The 15,744-nt window shown below is 40.0% G+C and overlaps 1 protein-coding gene across 5 annotated transcripts in view; it reads right to left on the bottom strand.

The window, feature by feature from the left end:
* dcaf6 (ddb1 and cul4 associated factor 6) overlaps positions 1 to 15,744 on the bottom strand; it is a 236,811-nt gene that overhangs the window by 43,752 nt on the left and 177,315 nt on the right. The window contains exon 16 of one of the 5 annotated variants that reach the window (XM_043700884.2): positions 5,016 to 5,075. The exons of the other annotated variants lie outside the window; for them this stretch is intronic. Coding sequence (XP_043556819.1) covers positions 5,039 to 5,075 — 37 coding nt within the window. The 3' untranslated portion in view covers positions 5,016 to 5,038. Of the gene's footprint in view, positions 1 to 5,015; positions 5,076 to 15,744 lie in introns of those variants that run through there. 5 annotated transcript variants of the gene reach the window in all.

Genomic DNA, 15,744 nt, shown 5'->3' with positions numbered 1-15,744 from the left:
AAGAAAGAGTATTCCTGTTCCATGTTCCTATGTAGGCACCCCCACAGTGCCACCTAGTAGCAAGTTCTAGGATTTAGATGCAATGAAGAAGCCTATATAGATTTCCAATTCTGGATGGTACCTGACTTTGTGGAAAACTTGCAAGTTAAATTGGATGTTTTGAAACTGTCCTTTTCATGGGCAGGATACTTTCAGAAATTTTTCAAATTTACCAGATAAATGTTAGTTTTGTAGTTTTAGTGCAACAACCTGGTTAGAGGCACATGTTGTTCTGGAGCATTTCTTCAGCATTAGAGAGACAGCTTCTTCTCAGGGCCCATAACCTCTGCTGTATCCAATATGTTCCATCAATGTTTGGTATCACATGGAATTAATTGAACTGACTGAAGATCAGCTGTGATAGTGGAGGTTTCATTGGAGAAGTAATGATGGATCATTCATTAAGCACTTCTGGCTGAAAATGGCCACAAATGTTTCAACTTGTCTTTTGAGTTAAGCTCCAGCTTCATGTGGGATAAGGATGACCACTGAGCTTCTGCCTTCCATTAGTTGTTCAATAATCTAACACTTTTCTAAATCTGACAGGATAGGTGAGAATTGATCTTATTTGTTGCGTACAGGATAGCTTAGCCATCAAGAATATGCCATTTCTATGGCTCAGCATGCAACATATCCCCTTGTTGTGGCTTTACCAGATTCACAATTAATTTTTAGATATCCTTGGTATTGCTCCCGAAATGCTCTACCACATTACCGGTTAAAACCAGAGTTGATTGGTTAATTGCAATCATAGAGTAAGAGATAATGCCAACATCAAGGTTATAGATTATCGCGAAATAAAAATTTGCTGCTGCCAAAGGCTTTGATAGTGCCTCTTGGATGCCCAGTTCAGAGTTCCTAGACTGATTCGGAATCTCTCCAATTTAGCACATGGTGCCAGATAATAATGTAAAATGTCCTGAATTTGAAAATGGGATTGTCATTATTGTCACTTATTACCAATGCCATCAGATGCATCTGCGGTACATTTGGTGGGGATTAGGTCAGTTTTCCCTCACATTGGTGCTCTCAGCTCCGTCTGGCAGGTACGTCCTTTAGGACTTGGACAGTTCATTCGACAGGCTACCGAACCACATTTGATAACAAAGGTTAGTATCAGCAATGGAAGGCATTGAACTCCCCTTAGTATCCATTGTGTTCTCCTTCTGCCTTGCAGAATTTATTCTTTTATTTACTGAGCCAGTAGTCATTGCAGGTCAATTAAAAAAATGTATATGAAAGGACATAGAATTGATTAGGGTCCACTGTTTCAGTGAAATCGATCTGGAAAGAGAGGCTTTTGTGGAATAAACCAGAAAGTGCTAGAGAAACTTATCAGGTCTGGTATCATCAATGGGGAAAGATATAATCAACATTCCAAGTCTGATATGACTTCTTCAGAGCTGAAAGGAATTGCAAAATTATGATTTTCATTCTGTTGACAGAGGAGGAATGAGTGGAACAGATGGTGACTATGCCCATAGTAAAATACAAAGGGGTTGCTACTATAGCAAAGGAGTGATAGAGACATAAAATAGGTGTAAATGATAGGTGGGAGAAAGAGAAAATGGACACACACTACTAAGAACAAAGACAATGAAGTGCAAATGATACACTGTTTTTGGGATTGACGGCTTAATCAAAATGGAGGACTGAGGCCTTGCTTTGAAGTTGACTAATTCAATATTGATTCCTAGAGCTTTTAAAGAGCCTAAGTGGAAAATGCGGCTCTATTCTTCCAGCTTGCATTGAACTTCATTGGAACACTATAGCAGGTCACTGTCCAAGTTGCTTGCCATTTCAATAAATCATCTTACTCCCATGCTAACATTTCCTTCCTGACCTTATTTAAGAAATGTGGCAATGAGAAACCAGACAATTATAGACTAGATAGGCTAATACTTGTTTATTTGGAAATATGTTAGTCTACAGTTAAGTATATCTTGACAAATTTTTAGCTTTTGAGAGGGTATTTGTAAAGAGTAGATCATGCATAAACAGGTTTTTTTTAAGAAAAGGTGAATTAAGATGTAGACAGCAGAATTTTAATGAATATTATTTCTTTGGACTTTCAGATGATATTTGATAAGATCCCTCATAAGAGACTATAAGCAAAAATAGAAGGCAAATTTTTGATTTGGTATGGAAATTGTCTGCGTGAAAGGAGGTAAAGAGCAGGAATAATAAGCAGGTATTCTGATTGTGAGGATGTGAATTGCAGTGTATTAGAATGGCCTGTGTTGGGGTTCCCATTATTTTTGTTATGAATGACTTCGATGATGGGCTAGAAAGCCATATGCTCCAATTTGCCAATGACAAAGATAGGCAGGCAGTAATGCAAGCAGTGAGACAGAAGCAAAAAAAATTACAAGGGGTGGGAAAATTAAATGAATCGAAAAAACTGTGGCAAATTGATTTCAATCAAAGCAAATGTGAGGTCATCTACTTTGAACTTAAAAAGGATAAGGAATTTTCTAAATGGTGTAAATCTAATAGTCACTGCAAACAAATAAAAATTGGATCCAGGTGTACAGATTATTAAAATGACATAAACAGACAATCAAAGAAGCTAATGAAACGCTGTCCTTTACAGCACTGGAAAGCAATGTGCTGGAAGTCATGCTTCAGCTATACAAAATCTTAATTCAACCAATCTGGAATTCTGAAGCAGTTCGGGGAACCTTACCTTAGAAAGTTGTGAAGAACAGCTACATTAGACTTGAAAAATATTAACTTCATTTCTTTCTCCACACATGCTGGCAGACTCTGTATTTCCCAGCATTTTCTATTTTTTTTTACTTAGGAAGGATATATTGGCCTTGCAGGGAATATAGTGCAGATTATCAGAATAATATCTGGACTCCAAAAATTATATTACAAGGAATCATTTCCCAAACTAGGGTGGTACTCCTGGAACTTAGCAGAATATGGGATGATTTTCAAGATATTACGATAATAGATAGATAAAATGGAAATAAATTACCTCTGCTGGTTGGAGAGCCTATGGTTTGGGGGGGGGGGGGGTCACAGAATAAAAATCAGAGTTACATTTTACTGAAGTTTAATTAGGAAATATGGCTACATGCTAAGTGTCAGAGGAAGTTTGGAACTCTTCTGCAAATAGAAATTGATGATTGATCAACTGTAAATTTTTAATCAGAGACTGACAAATTTCTGTTTTTTATTACAATATGGAGCAAAGGTCATCAAGCAGACATTATGGAGATCAGCCACAAACTTATTTTGGAGATATTCAACGGCCCATACCTGTGTGTATATTGTTACTTGTTTTTACTGGTAGTTATCAATCTTGAGTTGTTAATTTTTGAGAACTGCATCAGGGTTTTGAAACCGATGGCCAGTTATACTTTATTTTCTAGACTGATATGTACAGAAAGCTAAAGCTACAAATAGGCCAAATCAAAATTGTAAACTTTCAGCTAAATCTCTAGGGGTTGCAAATATAGAATCAAATTCTTTAGTTGGGAAGGAATGAGCACTAAAATACAATCAAAAATAGTGTATAGCAAGAGTAGTAGGCCATTGAGTATTCTGCTGTTCTGTTCTGCTGTTCTGCTATTTAGTCATGGTTAATTTGTGACCCAACTGCACGTACCTACCCATATCCCTTAATGCACCTTGTTAGCAAAAATATCTCAATCGCATTCCTAAAAATTACAACAATCTATTGCCATTGAGAGAGTTCCAAACCAACTGTGTATGTAGAAATAAGTCTTTCTTAGCTTCAATCCTGGAAGACCTGGCTCTAATATTTAGATAATGCTCTTAGTCCTAGACTTCTTAAAGAGCATAAATATTTTCACGTAAGCAGCCCCGTCAGTTCCTCCAATACCTTGAAAACTTTGAAACAACCCATGACCATTTAAATTCTGGGAAATATAAACCTAGTAATATGCATCCCTCTCCTCTGCATGAGTGCAGGTGGCTGCATTGTATTGCATCAGGGTACATAAGAACATTAGAAATAGGAGTACGCCAGTCAAGCCCTCCAGCCTATTCCACCATTCAATACGTTTATGGTTGATTTGTTAGTGGCCCATTCGACTTTACTGTCTATCCCATAATCCTCAACTCTCCTATATATCCAAGATCTGTTTAACTCATAAGGAATAGGAGTAGGAATAGGCAATTTGGCCTGTCGAGCCTGCTTAATCATTCAATATGATCACAACTGATCTGTTCATGGACTCAGTTCCACTTAGCCACACACACACACACACACACCATAACTCTTAATTCCTTTACTGTTCAAAATCGGTCTTTGTCTTAACAAAAAAAAAATCGATGAGACAGTCTGCTTCACTGGGCAGGCGATTCCACAGATTCACAACGCTTTGAGTGAAGAAGTTCCTCCTCAACCTCGTCCTAAATCTCCTCCCCCTTATTTGGAGGCTATGCCTCCTTGTTCTAGTTTTACCCACAGTGGAACCAACCTCTCTTTTTCTATCTTATCATTTCGTTTCATAATTTTATATGTTTCTACAAGACTCCCCTTCATTCTTTTAAATTCCAATAAACTCAGCCTTGAATGACTCAGCTTCCACTCTCTGAGGTAGAGAATTTTGAAGAGTATTTAATGTTGAAAAAATGGAAATCCCTCTTCCTGTATGTATTGAACGGGAGATTCTCTGGTTCTAGATCAATAACATCCTCTTAGCAACTAGGCTCTCAAGTCGTCTCAGAAATTCTTCTGAACGCTAATGAATGTAGACCATAAATGATTCCTGGGATGACGTAGTAATCTAGTGAACTTTCTCCAACCCATGTCTAATGTAAGAATATCCCTTTTTGGATAAGGAGCACAAAACTGCTTTATACTATACATAAGCATGGTGTTGATGGCTCATGCAAGCACTAAGATACAAACTACTGGTACAATTCAAATGGAGTGAATGCCTGAGGAGCTTCATTTCCCTACTCTGGGATTAGAAAATAACAAATGACACCATTGCCAGTGTTTTGAAAGCGCTAGGATTCTTCATGTGCTCTTTGGTCTGCTGTGGTTAGAATTCGTGCTGTTGGAATTAAAGAATAACAATTCAAAAGATTAATGCCATATGCTGTCCTGAAGAAGTATTTTAAGATTTCAAATCACAACAAATTTCAAAGCAGTACAAACATCAGGTATACTTTCATTAATGTCTATAAAGACAATTATAACAACCATTGTAGAATTAAAATTTAGAATATAAGTTAGTAAAGTTGGGAGATATTGAATCCAACAGAATTTGGATCCAAATACAAATCATCCAAAATATATTATTTCTCCATGGGGCAGGCAGACCCATTGGGGAAAATAGAGAAAGCATCTTGATATCTTTGAACCTATTCATGCTAAATGTACTAACAACCAGGCTGAAAAGTCATTCAAGAATGAAGGCAAAAGCTGCAAAAATTGCATAATGGATAAAATATTTTCCACATGACTGCATAAAGTGGCAAAATGCAGGGCAAGTGAATTTTTAAAAAGCATGGAAAGGAAAGAATAATTCAACTTACCTTGTAAGCTATTTAAAATTTCTTTAAGAGACAGTTTCCTGATTTCTCCCCGAGGAGGATTGCCATGTTTTCTACTTTGTGTGGGGTGGAGGAAAGGAAATAATGTGCACCATTGAAACACAAGCCTGGGGTTAGTTATTAAAAAGGTGTTGCAATACTGAGAGAACACTGAGTTCTCACAGAACTGCATTACTGCAGTAAAGAGAATCCTCTTCAGGCACATGAGCACACAATTTCAGTAACTTACACCTGAAACAAAAGTATTATTTGTACTTTTGGTACACAGATACTACAAACATTGAAGAAATGACTCCATCCCAAAATCATTTCATTTAGAACCCATCGTCCATATTATTTTTTTTAATTTAATATGGATTTAAATGTATTTTCAGGAAATAAAGGAAAAGAATGTCAACTCTTTGCAAAACTCAGATCATCAATCATAATATTTCCAAAAATAAAATTAGTTTTAATTGGCAAGCTGATCTGCTCAAAGTTAGATCAACCGTAACTTGCTTAGAGTTACTTGAGCTACTCCACCCTCTAAATTAAGCTCAATTTATAAATATTTCCATTATGTTTGCATATTTAATTTAGTGACTGTTGTCCACTAAGAAATACGCACTGTCAAATGGATAACAGAAATGGACAATAACAGAAAAATCACAAAAATTTAGTAAATATCAATTTCTTGATGTAGAGAGATGCAATTTAGAGGAATATATATATTACATCCAGTCAAGAAGATTAGAATTACTTTAGTGAGGGCAGCTACCATCATGTTAGAGTTTTGAGTTGTCCTTTGAAATTAAGGATTTCAACACAAGTTGAGTAACATATTTGTGAAAAGATTTGTAGCTCGGGTGCTCGTTGTTGTGGTTCTGTTCTGAGCTGGGAATTTGTGTTGCAGATGTTTCGTCCCCTGTCTAGGTGACATCCTCAGTGTTTCGGAGCCTCCTGTGAAGTGCTTCTGTGATCTTTCCTCCGGCATTTGTAGTAGTTTGGATCTGCCACTTCCGGTTGTCAGTTCCAGCTGTCCGTTGCAGTGGCTGGTATATTGTGTTCATGAACACCAACTACCCACGAAATGACACGACCAGTTATCCTTAGTAGCCACACACGCAGATGACAAGCAACATGAATTCGACTGGGACAACACTACTATTATTGGACAAGCCAAACAGAGAACAGCCAGGGAATTCCTAGAGGCATGGCACTCATCCACAGATTCAATCAATAAGCACATCGACCTGGACCCAATATACAGGCCACTGCAACGGACAGCTGGAACTGACAACCGGAAGAGGCAGATCCAAACCACTACAAATGCCGGAAGAAAGATCACAGAAGCGCTTCACAGGAGGATGTCACCTAGACAGGGGACGAAACGTCTGCAACACAAATTCCCAGCTTGGCGAACAGAACCACAACAATAAGTAACATATATTTAAGATAAAATGATTCAGACAGTTTGATTAGTATTCTAAAATATCAGGGTAACGTGATGTGTGGTGAATTCATAATGTGTGGAAAATAAAGGTTTTGCTCTTAGCTCAGATTATTTGACTATTAACAGTCTAATTTAAAATATATATATAGTTCCTAATCAACCTGTCCAGAGATATTATGATATACCTCTGGAGCAGGTGGGATTTGAAATCTGGGCTTCCTGGTCCAGAGGTAGGATCACTACTTCTATTGTACATTATTGTGCTTTCACTGGATATTCAAATGGTCAGCATACTTTTGAAATACTGTATAATCAGATGTATAATATTTAAAACTGTGTAGTTGACTTAGGTTGTGGGCACAAGGTGGTGCTATGTCGTTGGCTTGTTCAGATTTCGGGGTGTTCTTTGCGTCAGTTCCTGGGGTCTCAATATTCCCTGGTACCATTTCCTCAATTATTATGAAGAAAAAAAGACATAAATTACATTTCATTAAAAAAAAGACCTTTGTAATGTTTACACTTTTTGTTAGGATTCTGTGTTGAAGTAAAATCCTACGGACCCTCAAGGAATGTGATCTTTTACAGTAGCTTTCAGTAGTTATTTCACTGCAGGTGAGATAGTTTTTGTTTCCACATCTGCATAATTCTTGTAGAAGCCATTGAAATATAGTCCAAGCAGAAATCCAAGTTGAATTTCATCACTCCAGTTGAAACTAATCAACTGTACTGGGCATTAAAGCGGACATTATTTTTGTCTATTCAATAATTTTGGTAAGACAAACCAGGGCAGGATTTATGCAGTTAATTGTAGGGTTCTGGGGAGTGTTGCCTAACAAAGAGACCTAGGGGTACAGGTATATATCTTCTTGAAAATTGAGTCACAGGTAGACAGGGAGGTGAAGGTGGCATTTAGTATATTTGCCTTCATTGGTCAGAACATTAAGTATAGGAGTTGGGGGATCAGTTGTGACTGTACATGGCATTGGTGATGCCACTTTTAGAATACTGCTTACAATTCTGGTCACCCATCTATAGAGAAGATGTATTAAACTTGAAAGGGTGCAGGAAAGAAGTGGATAACAGAGATCCAGTAGACATAATATATCTGGACTTCTGGAAGGCATTTGATAAAATGCCATACAAAAAGTTAATTCACAAGGTTGGATCATATGGGGTTGGGGTAATTTATTAGCTTGGATAATGACTGGCTGACAGACAGAAGACAGAGTTGGGATAAATGTTTTATTTTTCTGGATGACAAGATGTAACTACTGGGGTGTCATAGGGTTCAGTCCTTAGACCCCAGCTATTTACAATGTACACTAATAACTTAGATACAGAGATAGAAGGCTGTATTGCCAAATTTGTGGATTACACAAAAAATGGGCGGGATGGTAAACTGCAATGAGGAAATAAGAACTTTGCAAATGGATATAGGAGAGTGGGCCAAACTGTGAAATTCGGAGTTTAACGTGGATAAGTGTGAGATCATATATTTTGGTCAAAAGAAATGGGAAGGTGACCTATTTTCTAAATGGGGAGAGACTTCGGGGTGCTCTGGTGCAGAGGGATCTGGGTGTCCTTCTTCATGAGTCACAGAAAACTAGCATGCCTGTACAGCAGATAATAAAGAAAGCAAATGGAATGTTGGCTTTTATAGCTGAAGGAATAGAATCTAAAAGGTAAAGAAATACTGTTTCAACTACACAAGACATTGGTGAGACCACTCCTGGAACATTGTGCGCAGTTTTGGCCCCCTTATTTGAAGAAAGATTTAGTGGCATTGGAGGCAGTTCAGAGCTAGATTGATCCCACCGACGAGGGGATTGTCATATGAAGAGAGATTTAACAGTTTAGGCCGATACTCTCTGGAATTTAGAAGAATGAGGGGAGATCAAATTGAGGTATTCAAGATGTTAAAGGGTATGAACAAAATAGATGTGGAGCAGATGCTTCCTCTTCTGGGGCATTCTAGATGAGAGGCCATAGCCCTAGAATAAGGGGTAGCAAATTTAAAATGGAGTTGAGGAGAAACTACTTCTCCCAAAGGGTTGCTAATCTGTGGAATTTGCTACCTCAAAGTGTGATGGATACTGGGACAGTGAGTAAATGTAAGGAGGTAGACAGATTTTTAATTGGTAATGGGTTGAAGGGTTTGGGAAGAAGGCAGAAAAATAGGGGTGAGGAGCACATCAGTTATAATTGAATGGCGGAGCAGACTTAATGGGCCAAAAGGTCCAATTCTGCTCCTGTACCTAATGAATGTATAAAAGATTTACAAGGATATTGCTAGGATGGGAATATGATGGGGCTCTTTTCCCTGCAACACTGAGGGGTGATCTGATAAAGGTTTATGAAATCATGAACGGCATGAATATGGTGAATAGCAAAGGTCCTTTTTCTAGAGTGGAGAAGTCCGAAACTAGAGGACATAGGTTTAAGGTGAGAGGGGAAAGATTTAAAAGGAACTCGGGACTAACTTTTTCACACAGCGGGTGCTGCGCATATGGATTGAGCTGAAAGAGGAAGTGGTGAAGGCGGGTGCAATTGCAACATTTAAAAAGCATCTGGATGGGTTTAGGAAAAGGAAGGGTTTAAAGGGAAATGGGCAAAGTGCTGCTAAAGAGGATTAAGTCAGATTGGGATGATGATTGGCATGGACAGGTTGGACCAAAGGGTCTGTTTCCATACTGTATGACTAAACTCAGTGATTTATTAGTTATACCACAAGAGTGAAGTACACAATTAAAGGATAACTGAACTGATCAGACACAGCCATCACCATTTTATGCAAAGTCACGTCTAATATAATTGATGTTTTAAATGAAAAGGAGTATCTATGTAGGTTGTTTTAATGGACATTCAGAAGTTACTTGGTGCTGTGCCAAGTAGTTAGCAAAAATAAAATTGCATCAAATTCTGGGTAATCCATGATGGAATACTGGAACAAATTGTGGTTGTAAGAGCTGCTCTTTTTGAAGTATTTTCAGTGTTGGAGCTGATTTCCTCGAATTCTAGGTGCAGTAATTACCGTTTTATAAGCTGTTGCATGATTTTGGAACTTTCGGAAAAAATGATCAAAATAGTACTTTAAAAAGGAGGAAGACAGACAAAGACAGTGACCACATGGACAGTGAATCAAACAGAGAAATAAACCTGCACTGATATCTGACCTAGCAGTGAATCTGCAGTGTTTGCTTTCCGTATCCTGGACATTGGAGTTTGTCAAAGATAAAAATTAACAAACAGTGAAACTCACAGCTGACCTTGGAGAAACCTATGTAGGAAAGTTTACAGCACGGGAGCAACTAAGTGGCTTTCTTTTTGATTGTATGTTTCATTGAGATCTGTCTCCTGATTAAACTTTAAAAATATAAAACATTGGTACTAAGTTAGCCTGGACAGTGCTTTTTTTTTAAAGAGCTGTAAGACTATGCTGTTTTCTGGGTTGTAGATTGTTACCGTGCAAAAATGGCCTTTAGTTATGTGCTCTTCCTGTCGGATGTGGGAGATTAGGGAGAGTTTCATGTTACTGAAGATTTTGTCTGCAGAAAGTGTGCTTGGTTGACAATCCTATCAGATCACATGGATTGGCTGGAGTGGCAGTTAGAGACAATGAGGAATTTGCAGGAGCTAGGGGGTGTGATGGATGGCAGTTGCAGGAAGGGAGATAAATTGAAGATACAGTTGGGTAGATGGTGACCTTCAGGAAAGGTAGGAGAGGGAGGCAAGTCACGCAGGAGTCTCCTGTGGCTATCCCCATCTCAAACAAGTATGCTGTTTTAGAAAACATAGGTCAAAAGTTACACAGCACCAGGTTATTAAATTTGATTAGATTAGATTCCCTACAGTGTGGAAACAGGCCCTTCAGCCTAACAAGTCCACACCGACCCTCCAAAGAGCAACCCACCCAGTACCATTCCCCTATATTTACCCCTGACTAATGCACCTAGTACTACGGGCAATTTAGCATGGCCAGTTCACCTAACCTGCACATCTATGGGCTGCGGGAGGAAACTGGAGCACCCGGAGGAAACCCACGCAAACACGAGGAGAATGTGCAAACTCCACACAGACAGTTGCCCAAGGCGGGAATTGAACCCAAGTCCATGGTGCTGTGAGACAGCAGTGCTAACCACTGAGCCACTGTGCCACCCCTAAAATCCAACAGGTTTATTTAAAATCGTAAAGCATTGCCCCTTTGTCAGGTGAATGAAAGTTAGTGATTTCAAATAAACCTGTTGGACTTTAACATGGTTTCGAATCTCTTTTGACCTTGTCCACCCCAGTCTAACACCGGCACTTCCAAATCTTGGAAATGTAAGGGGCGATGGACTCTCAGCGGAATGTAGCACTGACAGCCAGATTTCTGATACCGAGACTGGCTCTAATGTAACAAGGGGTACGTCAGGTTCCAAACAATCAATTGTGACAGAGGACTCTCTAGTCAGAGGCACAGACAGAGGTTTCTGCAGCTGACAGCAAGACATCAGAATGGTGAGTTGCTTCCCTGGTGCCAGGATCAAGGATATCTCATACGGGGTGAAAATCATTCTCAAAGGGGAGAGGGACCAGCAGGAGGTCATTGTACACATTGGAACTAACAATATAGGACAAGAAAAGGACAAGATTCTGAGGAGAATTTGGAAGTTAGGAAGTTAGGCAGGAATTTAAAAAAAGGTCCTTGATGGTAGCAATATCTAGTTCCTGGTGCCATGAACTTCGTAAGGGTAGGAATAGGAAGATAGAGGAAATGATTGGGTGGCTGAGGAGCTGGTGCAGGGGAGAAGGATTCACATTTTTGGATCATTGGAGTCCCTTCTGGCATAGAAGTGACCTGTATAAGAAGGATGGATTGCACCTGAAGTGGAAGGTGACCAATAAACTGGCGGGGAGAATTCCTAAAGCTGCTCAGGAGGATTTAAATTGGGTTGGTGGGGGCTGGAGGTTAGTTGACACTCAGGGAGATGGTGAGGAAAGAGATCAGTTTCAGACCGGTATAGGTGGGAAAAGGAGCAAGTCGAACAAGCAGATCAGGCAGGAACAATGATGTGGAGGTGCCAGTGTTGGTCTGGAGTGGACGAAGTTGAAAATCACACAACACCAGGTTACAGTCCAACAGGTTTATTTGAAAACACAAGCTTTCGGAGTGTTGCTCCTTCATCAGACACAAGAAAATTTTCTGATTCGGTATTTGGATGCGCAAAATTTGATCGACTTTGGGAAATAAGGCAGGGCAGGTGTCTGAGATGCCAGTGGGGGAGCACTTTGGATCCAACAACCATAATTCTATTAGTTTTAAAATAATGATTGAAATGGACTAACTGGATCTAAAAGTTAAAGGTTAAATTGGAGTAAGGTCAATTTTGACAGTATTAGGCAAAAACTTTCAAAAGTTAGTTGGGGGTGGATGTTTGCAGGTAATGAAATGGCTGGAAAATGGGAAGCCTTCAAAAATGAGATAACGAGAATCCAGAGACAGTATGTTCCTGTTAAGGTGAAGGGAATGCTGGATGACTAGAGAAGTTGAGGTTTTGGTCAAGAACAAGGAGGAACCAATATGTATAGACAGCAGAGATCGAGTAAATCCTGACAAGTGTATAAAGGCAATAGCAGTATACTCCTGATCAGGAGGGCAAAAAATAGACATGAGATAGCTTTGGCAAATAGGGTTAAGGAGAATCCAAAGGGATTTTACAAGTACATTAAGGACAAAAGGGTAATTAGGGAGACAGCAAGGCTGCCTATGTGTGGAACCGCAGGAGATGGGTGGAGATACTAAACAAGTATTTTGCATTAGTATTTACTGTGGAACAGGATATGGAATATATAAAAGATGGGGAAATAATTAGTGACATCTTGAAAAACGCTCATATTACAGAGGAGGAAGTGCTGAATGTCTTAAAACCCATCAAGGTGGATAAATACCCAGGACCTGATCAGGTGTACACAAGAACTCTGTGGGAAGTTAGGGAAGTGACTGCTGGTCCCCTTGCACCGATATTTGTATCATTGGTAGCCATAGATGAGGTGCCAGAAGACTGGAGGTTGGCTAATATGGTGTCACTATTTAAGAAAAGTTGTAAGGAAAAGCCAGGGAACTATAGACTGGTGATCTTGACCTCAGTGGTGGACAAGTGTTGGAGGGAATCCGGAGGGTCAGGATTTCCATATATTTGGAAAGACAAGGACTGATCAGGAATAGTCAACATGGCTGTGCACGTGGAAAATTGTGTCTCACTAAATTAATTGAGTTTTTTTGAAGAAGTAACAAAAAGGATTGAGGAGGGAAGAGTGGTGGACGTGATCTATATGGACTCCAGTAAAACATTTGACAAGGTTCCTCATTGTGGGCTGGGTTTAAAGGAATAGGGGTCAAATGCTGGCAATTTATTTAGGATATCTGCTCTGCATGGACTGACGGGTCTGTTTCCATGCTATGTATCTTTATGACTCTATTGGAAACAAGCTTCTGATGTGTGATCAGGAAGTAATTAGATGTTAGGAGACAGCAGGGATGATGGATGTAAACCCTAATTGATGGAATGAGTAGGGAATATCCTCCAGGATTCTGTTCTTGGGTTCAGTTTTTTATTATTTATTAATAGAAGAATAGAGTGTTGTACCCCGAGTTTGTTGAGAATACTGAATAAGGTAGCACTGGGGATGTTGCAGAACATTGCAGATGCACTACAGATGAGAATAGCCAGCAAAACACTGGCAAATAGCCCCAGAGAAGCAGGGAATTAGAATATTATTTGAATAGAAACAGTACGCAGGGCTACGATGGAGCTGCGTTAGCTGAATTAGAACATAGAACATAGAAAAATACAGCGCAGTACAGGCCCTTTGGCCCTCGATGTTGCGCCGATCCAAGCCCACCTAACCTACACTAGCCCACTATCCTCCATATGCCTATCCAATGCCCGTTTAAATGCCCATAAAGAGGGAGAGTCCACCACTGCTACTGGCAGGGCATTCCATGAACTCACGACTCGCTGAGTAAAGAATCTACCCCTAACATTTGTCCTATACCTACCACCCCTTAATTTAAAGCTATGCCCCCTTGTAATAGCTGACTCCATACGTGGAAAAAGGTTCTCATGGTCAACCCTATCTAAACCCCTAATCATCTTGTACACCTCTATCAAGTCACCCCTAAACCTTTTCTCCAATGAAAACAGCCCCAAGTGTCTCAGCCTTTCCTCATACGATCTTCCTACCATACCAGGTAAACCTCCTCTGCACCTGTTCCAGTGCCTCCACATCCTTCCTATAGTATGGCGACCAAAACTGCACACAATACTCCAGATGCGGCCGCACCAGAGTCTTATCCAACTGCAACATTACCTCAGGGCTCCAGAACTCAATTCCTCTACCAATAAAAGCCGATACGCCATATGCCTTCTTCATCGCACTATTTACCTGGGTGGCAACTTTCAGAGATCTGTGTACATGGACACCAAGATCCCTCTGCTCATCCACACTACCAAGTATCCGACCATTAGCCCAGTACCCCGTCTTTTTGTTACTCTTACCAAAGTGAATCACCTCACACTTACCTACATAGAACTCCATTTGCCACCTTTCTGCCCAGCTCTGCAACTTATCTATATCCTGCTGTAACCTGACACATCCTTCCTCACTGTCAACAACTCCACCGACTTTCGTATCATCCGCAAACTTGCTCACCCAACCTTCTAGCCCCTCCTCCAGGTCATTTATAAAAATGACAAACAGCAATGGTCCCAAAACAGATCAACTACTACCCTCTGTCTTCTTCCAGCCAGCCAATTCCTAATCCAAACCTCCAACTCACCCTCAATGCCATACTTCCGTATTTTTTGCAGTAGCCTACCATGGGGAACCTTATCAAACGCCTTACTAAAATCCGTATTCGCCACATCTACCACTTTACCCTTGTCTACCTCCTTAGTCACCTTCTCAAAGAATTCAATAAGGTTTGTGAGGCACGACCTGCCCTTCATAAAACCATGCTGACTATCCTTGATCACATTATTCCTATCCAGATGTTCATAAATCCTATCCCTTACAATTCTCTCTAAGACTTTGCCCACAACAGAAGTGAGACTCACCGGCCTATAGTTACTAGGGTTATCCCTACTCCCCTTCTTGAACAAGGGAACCACATTTGCTATCCTCCAGTCTAGTGGCACTATTCCTGTAGACAACGAGGACATAAAAATCAAGGCCAATGGCTCTGCAGTCTCCTCCCTTGCTTCCCAGAGAATCCTAGGATAAATGCCATCAGGCCCAGGGGACTTATCGATTTTCACCCTTTCCAGAATTTCCAATACCTCTTCCCTACATACCTCAAAGCCGTCCATTCTAATTAATTGTGACTCAATATTCACATCGGCAACAATGTCCTGCTCCTGAGTGAATACTGACGAAAAGTATTCATTCAGTGTCTCCCCAATCTCTTCAGCCTCCACACGCAACTTCCCACTACTATCCTTGACTGGACCTATTCCTACCCTAGTCATTCTTTTATTGCTGACATACCTATAGAAAGCCTTAGGGTTTTCCCTAATCCTACCAACTAAGGACTTTTCATGTCCCCTCCTTGCTGCTCTTAGCTCTCTCTTCAGATCCTTCCTGGCTACCTTATAACTCTCAAGGTAAGTTCAAAAGTAATGCACTTTGGAGCTAAGAAAGCTAAATCAGAATATTTTCTAAATGTCACACTGGCAGAGTTAGTGGTCAATGAATAG

This window comes from Chiloscyllium plagiosum, unplaced genomic scaffold (genome assembly GCF_037043375.1).
Source record: "Chiloscyllium plagiosum isolate Xiang-an unplaced genomic scaffold, Cpla_swu_hap1 HiC_scaffold_12, whole genome shotgun sequence".
NCBI lineage: Eukaryota > Metazoa > Chordata > Chondrichthyes > Orectolobiformes > Hemiscylliidae > Chiloscyllium > Chiloscyllium plagiosum.
The sequence above is the reverse complement of the archived record's forward strand: the minus strand, read 5'-3'. Positions and strand labels throughout refer to the sequence as shown.